The sequence below is a fragment of the Trachinotus anak genome, unplaced genomic scaffold (genome assembly GCF_046630095.1).
Source record: "Trachinotus anak isolate AG129_WGS33_773 ecotype Australia unplaced genomic scaffold, CSIRO_AGI_Tana_v1 ptg000016l, whole genome shotgun sequence".
Lineage (NCBI taxonomy): Eukaryota > Metazoa > Chordata > Actinopteri > Carangiformes > Carangidae > Trachinotus > Trachinotus anak.
The window spans coordinates 20,067,805-20,088,076 of record NW_027273867.1 but is presented as its reverse complement, the minus strand read 5'-3'; the positions used below and the strand labels follow the sequence as shown (position 1 = coordinate 20,088,076).

Genomic DNA, 20,272 nt, shown 5'->3' with positions numbered 1-20,272 from the left:
CACCTGTCTGATAACTGCAGTGGTGTGAAATGTGCATTTCCCTCTATGAAGTATCATAAAATGTAGTAAAAGTAACTCAAACATGTACTTTCATACAGTACATTTACTTGACTGAAGTTACCACTAGTAATTTGCATTTTCCACCACTAGTGCTCAGAAAAACTCACTGTTGACCAGCAATAAAACGTTTACCCTCAGGCTCAGTCCTTGTGTTTTGCTGGATGCTGTTTTCTGTCAGTGTGATGCTGCCACCCTGTGTTCAACCTGCAGAAAGTCTCAGCAGCTGAAACCTGTGAAGCACAATGACCTAAAAGGCTGAGCAAAGTGTCATGTTGGTTTACGAGGCTGTCGTTCAAGACGACAAAAACCAGCAGGACTTCATCTGTAGGCACCAACAACAAAACATCGCCGTCCATATTTTGTGTAAATTGTTGAGAAAGTGCAGGTTGCTTACATACACAGAGTTTTCCCACAGGAAGAAGCGAGGAGTAGCAGAGGCGATTTGTTCTCTGAACACACCTAACGATTATTTTCTCTATTGATTAACCTGCTGAGTATTTTCTTATCAATGGCTTGTTTGCTCTAAAACCCTCTGTAAACAAATGTCCTATTTTGTCCGACAAATCTAAAAAAAAAAAAAAAAAAGCTGCACATTCTCACATTTGAGAAGCTGAAACAAGAGACAGAATTTTTTCCATGTGTGTACAGAATGAGGTTTTTCATGAAAGGAATTTTCTTTATGGCAAATATAAGTAAATCACATGTTCACCATAATAACTTTGAGTTTTTCTAGGAAAGAAGCAAACAGGACTCAGGGCTCAGCAGATGTATGGCATTATTTATTTGAAGCTACTGCTCCTCTGAAGAAAAAAAACAAATTCATTGCTGATAAAAAGGTGCAAGACTTACATGAGTTGTACCTGGAGGGAAACTGTGTTACATAAATATTGATTAGGCTGTGGTCAGCTTTGAATTGCCCTGAAATGGACAGGAAGCGACTGCTGGCCACAGAAGGAGGCCGGGTAACAAACCAGTGGATGCCATCTAGACGGGCACTGGTACAGACAGAGGCACAGGGAACGGGACAGGGTTCAGACGTCGCTCGGGCAGGTTTTCTGCGGCAGGGAGCCTCGTTCTGTCGCCCCGAGGCTTCAGCTAACTATGTGGATAGCTGCTTCTGAACGCCTACGGTCGTCTCCTTGGAACTTTCTCCTGACTCTTCAAGTATGAATCAATAAAAAGGGTGAAGGAGAAGTTGCAAGAAAAAAGGTCACATTTCACACAACTGGAATGAAGACTTGTCATTAGTCGACTTCATTGGAGGCTTTGGGCATTTTCTACTAAGCGAGACAGTTTCCACCTCACAGACAGTAGTCCATAATACATAGAGAAGTACACTGTGCAAGAAACAACAAAATGACAGCATCAACATTCCTCTCATTGCACTTTGTTACGTTTTAAAGAAAATAAAGTTGTCAGTTGTACAAATCGTTGTTTCAGTTTCGAGTTTATCTTCAGTTGCTCTTGTTGAAATGATGCAGACAAGCTCATTGTTAACAGTTATCTGCAAACCTCTGCTAAAAATACACGATTACAACATGTACATAAGAGAATTGATGAATCTCTTTGTGTGATGGGTGGAGCATCCTCATACTCCACAGAGGTGGCAGGAAGCAGCTTGGCCGCTCACGAAAGCCGGCCGTCACTATTGCAGGATAACCAAAGGACCGTGAGTGGAGCCCCAGACTCACTGCTCAGTACATTAGACTGTACGTAATTAAACATATGATCGGAGGACAAAGAAATGGACAGCGGTGTACGGTAATGGCTTTTCCCTTTGAAGCCAGGAGATCTGCCTGGTCAGTTTAAAGTGTCCTGGTGAGGGGGAGGGCTGACTACTGAGTGTCCACAAGGTCCTTGTGTAGTGTAGATCGCAGGGTCAGTGGGAAATTTCTCGGATGATTACGCATGACATTTGTAGAGGGCTGACGAGCAGTCATGGTGGCACAGGTTCCATGTCAAGATACACAGTGGCTGTCTGGATGATCTATGAAGTGCTTTCTGGAAAAGCGACTCTTTGGCGTGCAGTCTTGGGCCGATTTCGAGTTGGGGCGTTAGCTGTACGTTCATTCTTGGTTTCGGACGGTTGGGTTTCAGCCTGCGGGGTGCCAGCGTCCCCAACAAGTTCACGCAGGAACTTGAACTTGGACAGGAAGAGCTGCCAGACTACATACCAACCTGAGGGGGAGAAGAGGGAAAGCAGTTATTCACAGGCATAATAAAGTCACCCTTAAAACCAGAGGTGCTCTGTAGAGCGCTGGCACCCGGTTAGGCCTCTCATTTATTAGGATTACATTCAAGTCACACAGCTAAGCATCTGTTTTTCTGTAAACAAATAAAGCTTTGAAAAACCCAGACAACACTTAATGCTGCTTTTAAAGTATTTCCAGACACAAAAAATATTGTCTCCTGCACTAGGGTTGAAACTAACAAATATTATTTGATTAATGTGCTGATGATTTTCTCTCATCTATTAGTTCTTTTGTCTACAAAACACCAGAAAATCGTGGAAAATGCCTTTTTATAAAGGCCCAAGGTGATGTCTTCATGTCTGACCAAGAGTCCAAGACCCAAAGACATTCAGTTTATCGTCATGTATGTATCTGGAAACAGCAAATGCTTGATAATTTTGCTCAGAAAATTACTAAAATGACTGTTCAGTTACTAAAATGGTTTGATTCATTTTCTGTCAATCTAATCTAATCTATTTCTGGACTCACCTCTGCAGAGCTACACGGCACAATAATCAATATTTTTAATCCTATTCTGTCTCCTAATCCAAACAAAGCCGGTTTGGATGTAGAAATGACACAGCTTCTCTCAATTTGTAGAACTAAAATTGAAAACTTTTACAATACACAATATTTGCAAACAGCGATTTTGTATTTTCATTAAAAAATGACACACAGAGATGTGTAATTTTATGTAAAGTAGAGCAGCAGCGATTCATCAATTCATCAAGTGACAGAAAACAAAACTTTCACTGTATTCATTTATTTTATGGACAAAGTGATTAACTGATTAATCAAGAAAATAACTGGCAGATAGATAATGAAAATAATCATCATTTACAGGCTTCCTCGACTGGAGAGTTGCTTGTAAAAAGAGTGTTTGAGGATTCTGGAAATACTTTTAAAACAATGGTAAGTTATTTGGAAATCACTGTTGCTCTGTAATTTGAACTGTATGTGAACATACCGTACTGTGTAAGGTTTTATATCATCAGGGAGGTGTTTGACTTGTCCCATACTCATTCTGCAGCTGACAATGAGCCCAAACACACAGCCACAGTCATAAAAAACTATCCTCAGAGGTTAGAGGAACAATGAGCCAAGTTAAATGATGAATAAAAATGATCCATGGCATTGTTTTTGAAAGCAATCCTGACACTTCTGCACAGCGCTGTGCACCTGGAGCCTTGTCTGTCTCAGGCTGGACTGCGTTTACAGAAGGGGAAATGCTGGACTAACAGAGACTTGTTCATTTCTTCCTGAGGGTGTGACGATCACAACACTGACAGTTTGCAGACGGAGGGAGGGGAGAGGGGTAAACGAGCAGCCTCCTCCTCTGCACATGACAGAAATAGAAACTCCTCACTGAAATCGAAACTCCTCAGCACAGCCTGACATGTCCTGAGGCAAAATTAAAGGACCAGTTCCACATTTTTCAGCTATATCTGTCTCCTGTTGATGCAGCCTCTTATCAGCTAGCAGCTGCTGCAGCCCCGGCCTTATTGTAACGTTAGCACAAGACTGGGTGAGTCATTTATGAAGGTTATCGTCTTTAAACTCACCAAACAGCATGAAGAGCAGCGCACAGACAAGTGTGGCCACGATGACCAGCAGCGTGAGCCCGACACTCTGCCACATCTCAGCTCGGCTCCTGACAGCAGGATGGCGGCGTACTGTTCCGCTGCACACGCCACAGAGCGGGCTGTCCGCCTGGCAGCCGGGTTAGATAGCTAGCCGAGGCGAGAGGGAGAGAAAGACAAACAGCAGCACATCGCAAACTCACACCAGCGTGTGTGCTAGCATGTAGCTAGCTAGCGGGTGGACGAGCAGAGCCGCGGTGGGTCCACAAACGGTCCTCAAAGCCCTGTAGGCTGTAACATTAGCTAACGTTAGCCGGTCTCCGCGGGTTAAAGTCCTTCTTCTGTCTGCTACATCACTGCCACATGTACTCGGTGGCTCTCACTGGCGACACAGTGCCGTACAGTAACTGGGTTAGGACAACAAAACCAGCGTCATGATACCGACTCAAACTGCGACTGCGCAGAGGGCGCAGCTGATTTCTGGGTAATGCAGTTGATTTTGGAATTTCACCTTTTATGTAGTTTTGCCATCTCCTGGGGTATCCTGGCATCATCATTACCCCCTTTCTGCTTCTGCTGTTATTAGTAATAGTACTAGAAGTATAGAAGTATATTTTTACTACTTTTACTCACTATTACTAGTAGGAGAAGTAGTAGTTATATCCCCCTGTTTGATGCAGAATCAGATTACACCACAATTTTACAATGTGTTCCATAAGAGGGGCATTTTTGGTGATGCATACAAATATTTCACATTTCACATCAATTTAGAAAAGTCGTGAGGTGGAGTTGAGAGCACTCTTTCCTAACACTTTCTTACACACATTAGCATGAGCAGATGAAAAGAAAAAACGTCTTCAAAAAAGAAATTAGTCCACTAATGCAGCCAGAAACTAACAAAGCAACGTGTGCAACAAACTTTCAGTGAAAGCTGTTAAAACTAAGTAATAATGATTCTATTTCAAATTTACATAATTTACACTTTGTTTTGAAGTTACCACATTTTTTCCTTTTTTTTTTTTTCCTCCATTAAAGAGTTTTGGGGTTTTTTTCAGGGTAGATTTTTATGAAAACAAAATGGCATTTCTTCATCAGTCCAGCAGGAGGAGTCATTATCAAATGTTTGAATGACATGTTTTCCAGTTGTACCTGAGAGCAGGTCACTGATTTCATATTTGTCACCATAAGCTAAAGGCAGAGGACCTTTAACAGTGTGAAGAGCTGGAGACATGACGTATTAGACTGTGTAAACAGAGTGTACTCTCCATCTCCACCTGTCATCCTCTCCCTCTCTGTCTGGATCTGAAAATGTAGGAACAGCATGTCCTGACTTGTGCACACTTGCGGTCAAATGTGTCCTCCCATATGTACCAGCCTCAGAATTTGCATATTAAGTTGAAGACAGAACATGAGTCATGCTTCAAGATGGCATCTGAAACATGTGTAAGGTGAAGACTGAGTCTAGTGAAAGTATGTGAGTCTGGCCCATGCAACCGAAACCCTGTAGGAATCTTTTGTTTCATGTAAAGGTTTCTTTTCCTTGATTCTCAGGTTTTGGGAGACAACTTAAAGCCGTATTATGTTAAGTTGTCCACTGTCCCCAAGTGTCCATTTACCGCAGGTTTAAAAATCACCGGGAGCCGAGCTGCACGTAGTTGAGGTGGTACATCAGTCACAAAGTTTGTGGTTCGGTGCAGTTTTCTCATTGTTTTTCTTTCTAAGAACCACACCTACCCCGTGTCTGTGAAGGCACCGCAGGATATCTTGTTTTCACTGTGCTGACTTTGCAGAAAATACATGTCTCCACACACACAGAACCTTGAGATGGAAATCTTCAGGGAGACTTTCAAAGAATATCAAAGAGGGAAAGGCGACTGAGTGATTCATGGTGAAATTACAACCACTGTTGTCAGGTGACTACTGACATTTTGGAAAATATGCTTATCAGCTCAGAGTTTCATTAAGGAGATTGATACATAGCTGGTTAGCTTAGCTTAGCTTGTTGAGAGCTGTTGTAAGACAACCAGCATGTAAAACCAGCAAACTGTTATTTTTGCATTTCAGCATCGATTAAAGAAAAAATATAAGATGTTATTTAGAGAGCTATCGAGGCGCTGAACAGCTGATTTTATTTAACTTTCTGGCATGCTAGCTGTTTTCTGTTTTCAGTCTTGTTGCTAAGCTAAGCTAATCAGGTGTCAGCTGTAGCTTCATATTTATGTCCATTACCCACTTTTACTCTATTTACATTATTAATCAGTTACTCTTTCCTTATCATTTTACCAGTAAAGTTTTATTTTATCTGACATTATTTACAGAGTATTGAAATAAGATAACAAGAACATTTCTTTGTTTGTTTGATTCAGGTACATGTGGCTACCTCTTAATTCGCACACGCCTTTGAGTGTGTGTTCATGTGTGTTGTATTCATTCAGTAGCCAACTGCACTGCAAGCAGGGAAAGTACAGCGAGAGCACATCAATGGAAAACTGTTTCCCTCAATGAGTCACAAATGCTTAGACCCAATGTCAGAGGTTTTCCCCTCCAGCAGTTTGTTGCATGTGTTTGCTCAGTATGAAATGATAAATTAAGCAAACACCGATCATTAAATGCAACACCTGCCTCATGCAAACACTCTGGATGAAAATGACTGAAAAGCACAAATAGTTTTTTTCAACTGTCAGTAACTGAAACTGCCTCTGATACCTGATACCTAGAGACCTGCTAATTGTCTGATCCTACTGCAAACTCTTTTGTCCTCATTTAATGAGAGCAACCTGCGTTAATTTGGCTTCTCGCGACATTTTTCTTTTCTTTTTCTGTGTAAAAGCATGGAGATGATACTACAGCGTGGTTTAGCTGTGGTTTATTTATCTTCTAGTTCTGCTGCAAAAGCAAGAATGTGGTTTGCTGTTTGGGAACAAGTTGTCACAGCTCAGTGTGGTTCATATTGTTTGTTTTAACGTGCACCACCTGTGACCTGTTGACTCTATGATAAGACGGCGCAGAAGAGAATAAGTGCACAAGCATTGGTGAGATGCAAAGATAACAAACTTATTCTGCATTTACAGTACACTGCAGCAAATGTAAGCTCCTCGACCTGTCAGCATATGGTCAGTGATCAAATAATGAATCGTACTTTTACTCACTGTATAGATATACACTCTAATATAGTGGAGTACAACTAACATATCAATGCATCAGTAATAATTAGCCCTTCTTTACATTTCATGTCTATTAGTTGTTGACAGTTGAAAAAACATTTAAATAAATGTTCAAATGAATTAATATTTCACAAAATATTTAAGATTAGAGAAAAGTCCACAAAATGAAACCAGGTCTGTGCATCACAGTTTTTCTTTTCTCTTCTTTCCTCCCCCATTAATGATCTCAGGAGCTCTCAGATTAATCTTCCGACCCTTTGAGGAGGCCCAACCCCTATCTTGAGAACCACTTCAGTAAACTAACTGTAAAGTGGTAACAACTAGCTCCACTTCAAGCAGCTAAAACAGTAAAATGCTGTTTAAACATTGATGCTATTAATCATTAAAACAATCTAATGGTGTAATATACAAAAAAATGCCAAAAAATACAAGTACCTATACTTTTATTACTTTAAGTACATTTATACCGTACATATACTGTACACCGAACAAATTTCATTCAGTATATGACTAATATTGACACACCTATACAAGTTAACTTGTGTGACAAGAAACTGAACTACCTTCTACCAAATGTCATATTGTTAGGGGATTTCTTCACAGTTGACTTTAATGATGCAACAGTTGCAAAAATTAGTCAATGAATCAATTAGTTGATTATTCTGTAACTAATCATTTAAATCATTTTTCAAGCAAAAATACCAAACTTTTCCTATTTCCACTCTTTCAAGATTTGCTGCTTTCTCCATTTTATATCACTGTAAATTAAATATCTTTGGTTTTTAGACTGTTGGTTTAACAAGCATTTCAAAAATGTCACTTTGGGCTTTAGGAACTTGAAATGTTTTTCACTATTATCTTACATTTTATAAATTAACTGGCAAATTAATTTGTAATGGAATTAGCATCTCAAAGACACAAAGCAGGCTTCAGGCATGAGATTGTTTTGCAAGTTTATGGTTCTAAATAAGACTGTGGGTGTGCTGATGTGATGAAAAGTAAACACACACAGACACACAGACACACAGACACACACACACTCATTATGACATGTAATTGCAAATGTTTATTTTATTTCATAAGGTAAAATTCATAACTGCACTCTATATGCAAATAAAAACAATTCAGTGTGTCATGTTAAACTGATCATCAGTCAAATTTGTAGCTACAAATTACACAGCTACATCCTCTGCAGGATGTCATTTGTGTTTTTCCATCTTGGGTCTGATCCAGAAAAGCTAAATGGCAGTCTGGTAACAGAAAAGTATCTGGTAGGTCTGAGCAATATGAACAAACCATTGAAATAACAAATGCATAAACATTAAATTTTACAAACAAAACTGGGACTATAAAGCACCGTAAAGCTAATTATTGGTTTCAAATGTCTTTAAGTATTGTTTTTAATAACTGCAGCACAACAGCATAACATTAATATTTCATCATAACACCTTAAGTGATGGGTTGTGGCAGCTTAATTATTGCCCAGCCCTTTCCAATAGTTGGCTGAGAGAGTGTAAACAGTGCACAGTGCCAATATGACACATCAAACATTTGTATATTCATCTCAATCATGCCACTTTATACACTCAGTTGCCACTTTAATAGGTCCCACTGGACAATCTAACACAACAGGCCTGCTATAATGTCTATTTTTACAAAGCTAATAATGTTCAGTTTTTTAATTTACATATGATTTAAGTAACACCTCTATGACAGTGTCAACAAAAACTGAACATAGCAAAGCATAATAATGTAGAAGTCATGGCAGTTACACTGAATTGCATTATGCTGTACAGGTGAACATACTAACATGGACACTGAGTGCACCTTAAGAGTATCAGGGTGTTGCCCCCTTTAACCCCTTTTGTGACAAGGAGCATGAACATCAACTTTTCTTTTTACATTTTTTAAATAAAGATACAATTTGTATCAACTGTATGTTGCTTCTTTTTTCATCCAGTTCACCGAGGCAACTCCAAAGTATTCAAATACAATTTATAGCAAGGTGGATACCACAATACAAAAAAACACAAACTCATGTTTTACACAATTTCTGAAGGATGTGGGCTCGCGCTGGACTTGTCTCATCTCATCTCAGCGACCGGTTCTGAGTCTGCAGCATGAGGATCTCAGCAACAAGCTTCTGTGGATCCATCATCTGAGGAAACATGTCCATGGCTGCGTCAACCAAGCTGGCACTGAAGATAGCGAGGAGCTTCTTGCGGACGACCTCTCTCTCCTCCCTGCTGGGACTCGGTTGCGTCCCCTGTGGAGGTTCCCACTGTGAGCGCTCCCCCAACAGGTTGTGGACTACCTGAGGATGACCCCCGAATGGATCGGACCAGTAAAGCTGCTGCGGGCAGTTGTGGGCTCTGCGGTGCTGGAAATCAGTTGGCTGACTGTACGCAGGCATGCTTACCGGGTATGCATAGCCCTGGAAATGAGGCGGGCCATAAGGGACCATATCAGAGCTGTGGCTGCTGACTGGCCCGATGCTATGATGCTGGTTTTGGTGCTGGAAAGCTGGTGCGGCCCCCCGAAAAGGAGGGCCATGTGTGCAGCAGCTGCACGGTGCACTTCTTGGAGGGCAGTACTGTTGTCGTACACTGTGGGAGTGCTGCCAGCTCCTGTATGTCGGCCCATACTGGTGATCACACAGGTTCCGAGGAGGCTCCTTTGGCTGACTGTCTATGGAGCCTAAACCAGAGTCCAGCTGCTCCTGAGAGTCATCGTTCCGCACCGAGCTGTGGTCAGAAGACGAGTGTTGGCTGGTCTTCTCCTTTCTAGATGTGGCCCTCTTGCTGGAGCGGTGACTCGTCTTCAACTGAGCTACATGTTCATTTTTATTATCTTTCTTTACAGAGCCACTGTCATGTCCCAGAGTCAGTTTCTCAGCCATATCCTTCACCACTAAGAGACTCTGTCCAGGCTGAGGACTGGAGCAAGCTGAGGGTTGTTTCTGAGCAGTTGAAGGGTGCTTGGCGTTGTCACGAAGCTCATCAGCAACTGAACGACTGGACTGTTTGGCTCGCTCGGGGTGGTGGAATTTACATTTGATTCCATACGTACATTTCTTTCCTGAAAGAAGAACAATCTATTTAACAGCCAGTCTACAGCCAAACTGCCCTTAATAGCTGTTTTACTCCAATATCAGTTTTCCTGATTTTAAAGCATAATAGCAGTGGTTTGGCATGATTCAGCCCATTCACTGAAAACCTCATTACAGTTAACCTTCCTGCTGTTCATGATGCTAAAGTTTGCTAATTGGCACTAAACACACACAAAAAAGTACATTTTGGGCAAATGGAAATGTCGTTTTGCAGGTATCTGGTAATAAACCAAAGTATTAGACACTATCAAATGTTTACCCAGTGATGGCGCTAGAGGAAAGAGACTTTTCTATAGAGCCCTGCTGCTAGTATGGCTGAGAACAATAAAAAACAGATGTCAGTATCTGTCTCACATCTCCTTTAAAAACAATGTCAGGCAGGGTCAGTAAAGTGTGATAGAAATTCTCTCACCATAAGGACACTGCTGTTTTTTCTGAGTCTTTGGAAACCTCCGCAGGAAGTTCTCCAGGGTCGGTCCGTGGCGCCCCAGAGGATCATCAGGAGGCATAAATCTGCGACAGGTGAAATTCAAACATTAGTCCTAATAGTAGAGATTTACAGCTGCTCAGTTCTCCTGCCTGACTGAATCATTCATCATTTATCTGTGTTATGTTCTGGTATGAAAGCAGCGAGGGAAGCCATGTGGCAGGAAGGCAGAACTCACTTGTTATTAACGAAGGAGTACATGAGCAGCCTCTCCTCGATGAAGCGCTTCCACTCCGGCCTCTCTCCCTGAAGGTCCCGGTACATGTCGTTGGACACAATGATGCCGTCTGTCTCATAGGCCAGCTTAACAATGAAGCAATCATCGTTACAGACCACCCGTTTGCCCGCGAAACGCCGTGACGGTGTGAACACCAGGATCTTCTTCCTCTCCAGATCTCGCAGAATGTGCTGATCTGTAAACCAGACGTAAAACAGTTACTTATTTACACACTCAATCATGAAGCAGACATCATTTGGAGTTGTCGTCCTGGCAGCTTGCTACATCCACAATCCTGCGTTTTTGTTTTGAAATGCATCTCTTTTGCTACGGTCACGCCAGAGCTTTCCAGCACCTAAAACTGAGGCTTTTGGAAACACTGCTGGACCTGTTTTAGTTTGAAAACATATTAATGTGGACACAGCCTCAGTCTCTCTTAGCTCTGTTTTTGGTCTCCACCAACTCCTGAGGGAAATATGTGGCTCTTTTAGCTACTAAATGTAACTGTGACTTCTGGTGCTGAGCATATACAGTAGGTTTTTAGACGTTTTTTTTGCTATAAAACACTATGAAAACAGTAACAAAACGGTAAGGTTGTGGGTCTGCTACCTTTAATGAGCTAAAAGTCAATATAAAGGCTGAAGGCAGCTGCTTTTTCAGCTTATAATTCTCTGTAGGTTCATCACTAAAACAACCTCTTTTTTTTTTTTTTAATCTTTTTTTTTTACAAAAGCACAGATTCCAGCCACCAATAAAGCCAAAGCACGTTACATTTAGTTGTTTTTCAGGAAACTACAATTGCATTTCAGTTTCTCAGCAGACTGATTTAACCTGGTTTAATATTTACTAAAGGCTCTAAAAGTACATCCCACTGCAAAACTATTTATCAGCATGAGAAATCTGTTCATCTGCATAAAGCAAACAGATCTGAGTCAGTTGCAAGTTCCAAATGTAGGCCACCAGACGGCTGCTAGAATCACAGACAGTGAAAGTTATGTTGGCATTTTTTGCTATTGCAAACCAATGGAAAAACCCCACAGTTTTATCTTTTGCATTACAGCTACATAGAGTTCAGAAAAAAACATATTTACTACATGGGGTATTTCCCATTTAGGGCAATACAGCTCACAGTGAGAATCAGCAGCTGCATTGGAAGAAATCTTGTGCAGCTTTTTCAATGCAGCTGTTTCAAAATATGGGCTCTGGATGGGCTCTTTGAAATCAAAAACCCCTTTGAATATGGATGAAAATCACAATTATTTTTGTTATTGATTAATCTGACAATTAATTTCACGATTCATTCTTCAGCCTATAATATCTCACTACATTATAGTGAGGGATTCCTGCATTCACTCGTTTTATTTATAGAAAAAAAAAAAAGATAGTGAAAAATTCCCATTAAAAGTTACCGGGACACAATTTGTCATATTTTAAATCCTTGTGTGGTGTGAAGATATTTAGTTCACAATTGTATGACACAAAGAAAAACAGCAAATCGTCACATTTTAGATGCTGAAACCTGTAAATTTGTAATTTTTGCTGGACGAATTACAAGAAATTTAATAATCTATCAGTCAGCTGATCAATTAAACAAAAAATTATTTTAGCTCTAATTAAAAACATGATTAAAAAAGAAGCAAAATCCAGATTTTTTTTAATTACAGAAATGTCCATAATAAAAAGCTCACAGCAATCCCACCAAACCTTGATTTCAGTTAACAATGAGTGCAGTGTTTGACGTTGCCAGGTAAAGAAGGAAGTAGACAATGTACAGTTGAAACCAGAAGTTTACATACACTATATAAAAAGGCACATAACCTTTCTTTTCTCACCGTCTAACATTAAATCAGATTAAACTTTTCCTGTTTTTGGTCAATTAGGATTACCAAAATTATTGCTAAATGCTAAATGCCAGAATAATGAGAGAGATCATTTTTTAGACAATTTTTTATTACTTTCTTGAGAGTCAGAAGTTTACATACATTTCATTAGTATTTGGTAGCATTGCCTTTAAACTGTATGACTTGGGTCAAACGTTTTGGATATGCTTCCACAAGCTTCTCACAATAGTTTGCAGGAATTTTGGCCCATTCCTCCTGACAGAACTGGTGTAACTGAGCCAAGTTTGTAGGCCGCCTTGCTTGCACATGCCTTTTCAGCTCTGCCCATAAATTTTCAATAGGATTGAGATCAGGGCTTTGTGATGGCCACTCCAAAACATTGACTTTGTTATCCTTAAGCCACTTTGTCACCAGTTTGTCAGTATGCTTAGAGTCATTGTCCATTTGGAAAACCCATTTGCGTCCAAGCTTTAACTTCCTGGCTGATGTCTTGAGATGTTGCTTCAGTATTTCCACATAATATTCTTTCCTCATGATGCCATCTATTTTGTGAAGTGCACCAGTCCCTCCTGCAGCAAAACAACCCCACAACATGATGCTGCCACCCCCATATTTCACAGTTGGGATGGTGTTCTCAGGCTTGCAAGCTTCCCCCTTTTTCCTCCAAATGTAATGATGGTCATTATGGCCAAAAAATTTAATTTTAGTTTCGTCAGACCACAGGACATGTCTCCAAAAATTAAGATCTTTGTCCCTGTGTGCATTTGCAAACTGTAATCTGGCTTTTTTATGTTTCTTTTGGAGTAATGGCTTCTTCCTGGGAGAGTGGCCTTTCAGCCCATGTCGGTACAGGACTCGTTTCACTGTTGATAATGACACACTCTTACCAGCTTCAGCCAGCATCTCCACAAGGTCTTTTGCTTTTGTTCTTGGGTTGATATGCACATTTCGGACCAAAGCACGTTCATCTCTGGGACACAGAACCCGTCTCCTTCCTGAGCGGTATGATGGCTGGACATTCCCATAGTGTTTATACTTGCATATAATTGTTTGAACAGATGACCGTGGCACCTTCAGGCATCTGGAAATTGCACCCAAGGATGAACCAGACTTGTGCAAGTCCACAATTCTCTTCCTGGTATCTTGGCTGATTTCTTTTGATTTTCCCATGATGTTACACAAAGAAGCAGTGTGTTTCAGGTACATCCACAGGTGTGCCTCTAATTAACTCAAATGTTGTCAATAAACCTATCAGAGGCTTCCAAAGACATGACATCATCATCTGGGCTTTCCCAAATTGTTTAAAGGCATAGTAATCTTAGTGTATGTAAACTTCTGACTTTGAAGAAAGTAATAAAAATCCTTTTCTCATTATTCTGGCATTTAGCAAATAGAAATAATTTTGGTAATCCTAATTGACCAAAAACAGGAAAAGCTTAATCTGATTTAATGTTAGACGGTGAGAAAAAAAAGGTTATGTGCCTTTTTATATAGTGTATGTAAACTTCTGGTTTCAACTGTATAAACTAATGTACAATACTGTTGTCATACCTGTGATGGGAGCATCTGGCCGGGGCTGCTCCTTCCTCCATGAGGGAACAAACACAGTGATTTCAGTGTGGCCTCTGTCCAGGAAGAAGTTCACAGCCAACTGGATTCCCAGACACGAGAAAACTTCCTTGTTCCCATGGCTGAACAAATAAATTGAAACCAGGAAAAGTGAGGAAGAAATTACAAAACATTCACACATCAACAATTTAAAAAGTGTATGTGAATGAAAGCTTCACTGAGCCAGTTCACAACAATGACTCAAGTGTCCTGCATAATGTCATTTTGATGTTTAAACTACACACAGCTCTTATCAATGCACCTTATCACTACATTTGTTATGTAAATTAGAGGATTACAGTAGAACAAGCCGAGATGTCTGAAACAGGTCAAGCTTTATGAATTCATTGTGGAAACTATGGCGACTAAGGATGCAAAGAACAACACATTAATGTTGTCATAAGCAGGTATCAGAACATTATTATGTGTTTATTAATGTAGAGCATTTGTCAGTTCTCCTACTATATTATCATAACTGCGTTTCACAATATTGTCGTTCATCATCCCTTTATGCAACAGCCTCTACCAATGGGTGAAAACTGGCATCTGTTTATATACATCTTGGGTATGTTAAATAGGGGGACTTAGAGTAAAGTGTTAGCTGTGTTTCTATCCTCTCTTGTAATTCATCTCTTGACCCTCAGTTTGAAAATCAAAGCTGTAATCCACAAACTACTGATTAAATTTTTATTCTGGTTTAAACTAAACTGGTTGTTTGGCTTGGTTTAGAGTTTCATTATCATCCACTTATACCTACAAATCAGTATCAGCAGCGTACAGTGATATCAAGAATATAACCTGAGGATTAGTATTAGATCTAAATACATGAACAAAATACACAAAAAACAACAGCTGACAGTGCTATAAGGCCTTAGGGGCTTTTTGGATGTGTCAGGTTTAAAGTCAGAGAACAAGAAAAGGACAAAGGGGAGCTGCAGTCCAAAAAGCTGTCGGGCCTGATCCCCTTGAAATGTGCTCTCTGTGAGAACCACTGGTCACGAAGGAAGCAAGAAGGCACGTACATGTGCCATTATTTGCATACTCGAGCAGCTAGTTCACGACATGCCTGAACGGGCGTGCCTCGCTGGGAGAGGCATAAGGACAGAGGGGTGTGTGTACTCTGTACACACTGAGTTTATGCACTGTATTTTATTCCCCTCATTCTCCCACCCATTTTCTGTCCCAGCCTTCCTCTAACTGTGTGTGCATGTCTCGGTATGAGAAGGCAAATGAGGGAAAAGGTGGAGAGCACCCACAGGCAGAGTTCCTTGAATTACTTGTGACACAGTACAAGACACTTCCTGCATCTCTTTGTGACACCCTCCTGGAAGATCTAACCGACTCCAGTGTTGTGAAAAACATGCTGCCACATTCTGCCAACCACATAAAAGGCAACGCTTGGGTGATGCTATAATTGTGTTTCCACAAGTTTGTCATCCTCATTGTCATTGATGTTGATCCATTCCTCAAGTGATGCGGAATGCAAATACTGGGCCAAGAGCAAATACACATTGTAACTCCTGAGAAATCAAACCTGTTTGTCACAGCAATTTGTCATTTAGCTTTAGAACCAGTGAAAGTATATATATTTTTTATTATTATCACTATTAGTCTGTCAATCAGTCCAACACTTTGGTCCAGATGGAAATGTTTCAACAACTACTGAATGGATTGTCATGACATTTGATTCAGATAATCATACACCACAGGATAAACGGGAATGAATTTGGTGCTATTCAGACTTTTGTTGAGCATGTCAGCAGGTTGACATTAGCGCTTAAGTAGCCATATTGGGCTGAATATAATACAATATTTTTTTCTGGAAATTGGGTTAGAAAAATTAGAGGTTGTACCTTTTTTTCATTACATTAGCATTTAGGTCAAAGGTGCAGCCTCACAGAGCTGTTAATCTTGTTTTATAACTATTATTATTATTATTAGTTGTTGTTGTTGTTATTGTGGTAGATATTGCTAAAAACAAGTATGAATTAATTACATGTTCATGTTAAAATCTTGCTTTAAATAGGTTAAATTAAGAAATTAAATGTCAGAGTTAAAATATGAGTGTAATACAAATGAGAAAGTGCAGCTGAAAGCTACATGTCACTATTTTAGTTTAAAAAACCCTAACACAAAAACCCCCCACAGTGTCTTCACACTCGATTTGTGACTAAAATACAAACTATCAGATCAACCTGTCGGTGAAGATAAAAGCTGCCCTTGCTGCCTATCGGGCAAAATCTGCTTTCAGCCACATTTCACCTCAATTGAGAGAAAACTGATCTATCTCCAAAACAAACTAAAAGTGAATCACTGGGAGACTTGAGGTGAAATTAAATGTCAGAAAACTGCTCATCTGTAAAAGATGAAACATTCATCTCAGCATGACACAAAACCATACTTGAGGTGAAATAGTAGCTGGGAAAACTGTAATAATTAAAACTAACTTTAAAAGGAGATAAATACACAAAACCACACAAAGCTTCTCGTCACCAAACAGTGACAAAAGGACTTCTAAAGCTACAGTATAAGGACTGGAAAGAGTTAAAGCAGAGAAAGGTTGTTACTAAGGAAACTTGTGAGTATTTTCAGTATAGATTAATCTGCCAGTTATTTCTTTGTTATTGATGAGTTGTTTGGTGTATACAACAAGAGGTGGTAATGTCTTTAAACATTCCCAAACAAGCCCTATATTAGGGCTACAACTAATTATTTATTATCTTCCCAATTCGTCTTTTCATTATTCTGTCTATAAGGTTTCAGAAAATAATGGAAAATGCTTCCCAAGGTGACACCTTCAAATGCCAACTGTTCAAAATGTTGGTTAAAAAATGACTAAAATGATTATTTGATTATCAAAATAGTTGTTAGTTCATTTTCTATCAATCAAGTAATTGATTAATCCACTAATCATTACTCTCTAAATGATATAAAACTAAAAAAAAGCACCAAACCCACAGATTTAAGAAAGAACCAGTGAATTTAGGGCAGCGTTTTCTTGAAAAATAACTGAAATGTTAATTTTTCGACTCATCAATCATCTAATCATTTCAGCTCAGCAAGTTTCTCACCTCATGGCCACATTGCTGCCATCTATAACGACAGGTCTCAGGGCGTCTTCATCCTCGCTGTTCTCCTCTCTGCTCTGCGGAGACGCTACAGTAACAGGCAGCTGCAGGGTGGGGCCCACTGCCTGGACGTCCCCCCTGGGGACCAGCACCGACATCGTCGTCACCGGCCCCTGCTTGCCCTCCCGACTGGCACCGATCCTCACCAGCTCCCCAAGAACCTTATCTGTGTCCATGCTGGGGCCGAACTTCTGCTGAACAGCCAGAACCTGAGCCGTGGAGTACCCCAGCTTGTGGAAGAAGTCCATCTGGGCCTCCAGGTGCTGGGGGTCCGGGCTTGGTTCAGGTTCACTGGGATACATTTTCTCACTGGAAGAACGGGAGGAGTTCTGAACGGGGAGAAGCGAAGTGAAGGGAAGATCCATGCAGAAGTGTCCGAGTCTGTGAGGTTCAGATAAGTCGTGGTGGGGACTTTACTCCACGAGTGTACAGATGGAAAAACAACATCAGCATTCATCTCTTCTTCCTCGTCGCTGCCCATTCATGTTCCACGCATGTTTATTGTTCCAGTGTCCAGTCTGCAGTCCTGAAAGACAGAGTAGTTTCTTATGATAACACATTCACTTGTTTAAATATTTTTGTTACTATAACAGCTGAAGCAACTAGTGAATTAATTCATTAGTCAGTCAACAGAAAAATCTGTGGTGAAAGATGTTTAAGAGATCTTTTGCTTAAAAATACTCTAAAAAACACTTATTTCAGCAAAGTAATGTATTATTAACAATTTTTTAAATATCCTTTTCTATGGGATTATCATTATTTAGTATTAACATGCAAGCAGCATTTTATTGTATTGTAGACTTTTTTTTTTTTAAACTAATTTTATATTCTATTGTGTGGCTTTTCTATGGCCAATGGTGACTTCAAATGTCTTCTTTTGTCCGTCCACCACGCCAAAAAGATTCATGTTTACATGAAACTGAGAAATCAGCAAATCCTCACACTTCACTGGCTGGAACCAGAGAAATGAGGAATTAAGTATTTCAGTCCTTTACTTCTCTGAAAACTGACCCCTCTATTAAATTACACAGTTTGACTGCTGGTGAACTGGGCTGCATTAAATCAACCTGCTGAAAACGTGCAGATTTCCTCCACAACCTGCTTTAGGTAAAAATCTAGTCCAAACAAATTGAAGAAATATCAGATTTGTCAGATTAAAACTTTACCTTGGAAAACAAAAATGTACACAGCAGGAGAAGTGAGAGGTGAAATAAATCATCACGATTTTTATTCATATACATGAATGAAATAACAGTGAAACTCCACAGTTTCTCAGTTTGTGGTTACCCGTTCACTCACAGGGCAGAAGGAGCCTACAATTTCGGCAAAGTTTAAAAAGCTGCTCTTGCTGTTTCCGCCTCAACTTCAACTCCACAAAGCAAGAGAGAGAAACTCACCTGTAGCGTTTAAAAGCCACAAAAACGTGTCTTTTCTCAGGTGTCCGTGTGAAGAGGCTCTCACTGCTGGTATGTGCCGACGGGGCGCCTCTTGTAGAGCAGTGAGCCGGGGACAAGGAAGTTGGGCTTTTTCCTTTTCTTGACATCACGAACAACCAGCAGGCGGAGGGTTGGCCGCGTCACATGCCGGGATTCCGGTTAAAAACTGAGCTCAAAGTAAACGCTCACACGCCCGTTTCATTGCCATTGATTACGCAAATTAAATTAGGAAAAATTGAGCAGAAAAAAAAAAAAAAAAGGAAAGACATCGACTTAAATTGGCATAATACAATACATTCAGACCTGGTCGTTTTTATACTAATATTTAATTGGTAAGTAGTAGCATCTTGGAAGATATCATTACACTTGGAACAGCTTCACAGCCAAATTATGGATTCAATTTCTGCATCATAACTGCTCTAAAGCACTGCAACATAAATACATGTAAGTCTTTGTAAACCCACACTTGTTATGTTGTGGTAACCCTACTGTATTGACCATATTTAATTTATTATTTAATTTATTTCAGGGCAGGGCCACAAGGGGGCCCCAGTGCAAAATGTGAAAGTGAGTCTCCACATTTAGGTCATTTATCTGTGTGTGTATAAGTAATACATTTGTAAGATGATACACACATTTATGGAGTAAAATATACCATGCAAACACAATTAGGCCTATGTATTAAAATAATAAAAGCAATTTCAAAAGGAATAATTAGACATTCTGGAAAATACAGCCACTCCTTTAGTTTTAGATGAGATTTTTAAAAATGTAACATGCCTGCCTACTTTCCACTCTGAGGTTTACCAATTAACACGCATTAACTTGCCATATTAACAAAAATTACACTCAGTGGAGCACATACCTCACATTTTTAAAAGGACCATAAATTACTGGTTTTGTTTGTATTTAAGCAGAAGCATCAGATTTTTTTTATCCAAGGTGTCTGAAAGGAAGACTATTTAAAAAAAAAAAAAAAAAAAAGGACTATCAAGAATCAAATATAAATGACAGGCAAGATATGAAAGATATGAAGTAGGATCTATAAATTGTAGGCTGCCTAAGATATTTTGTTAATTTAGTTTTTTCTTCTTTAAGTAGTCTATATAAGATAAATCACTACTAGTTAGATTTCATGCAGTGTTTTGAAAAGAATGGCTGTTTTGATCTTTCTGCAGTCTTTTGTGATGATTGATTTGTCAGAATGTGTCTTTGAAAACCATTATATGGGTTTGCAAGGACCTGGTCTGAACATGAACTGCTGTTCCTGACAATGCATATGAATACTAAGAGAAAATTAAAAAAAATAGATGACAAAAGAATGCTCTGTCTTGTCTCAAATATTTATGTTTGCTGGAGAAAACACAATTCTACATGCTTCCTTTCCAAAATATAATTAATATCAGATAAC

At 39.7% G+C, this 20,272-nt stretch overlaps 2 protein-coding genes across 2 annotated transcripts; both read right to left on the bottom strand.

Annotated features, from left to right (window-relative positions):
* Positions 1–818: 818 nt before the first annotated feature.
* On the bottom strand, positions 819–4,278 carry smim13 (small integral membrane protein 13). Its single transcript, XM_071500835.1, has 2 exons — positions 3,854–4,278; positions 819–2,238 (listed from the first exon to the last, which is right to left on the bottom strand). Exons 1-2 carry the CDS (start codon positions 3,927–3,929, stop codon positions 2,048–2,050), a joined length of 267 nt encoding a protein of 88 aa, XP_071356936.1. The 5' UTR covers positions 3,930–4,278; the 3' UTR covers positions 819–2,047.
* A 3,808-nt stretch (positions 4,279–8,086) lies between these two features.
* Positions 8,087–18,961, bottom strand: zc3h12ab (zinc finger CCCH-type containing 12Ab). Its single transcript, XM_071500830.1, is given in 7 exon segments — positions 8,087–10,113; positions 10,557–10,657; positions 10,810–11,044; positions 14,241–14,380; positions 17,369–17,775; positions 17,778–17,951; positions 18,823–18,961. Coding segments are annotated over 6 exon segments (2,001 nt in total). The 5' UTR covers positions 17,907–17,951; positions 18,823–18,961; the 3' UTR covers positions 8,087–9,124.
* Between the last annotated feature and the right edge of the window lie 1,311 nt (positions 18,962–20,272).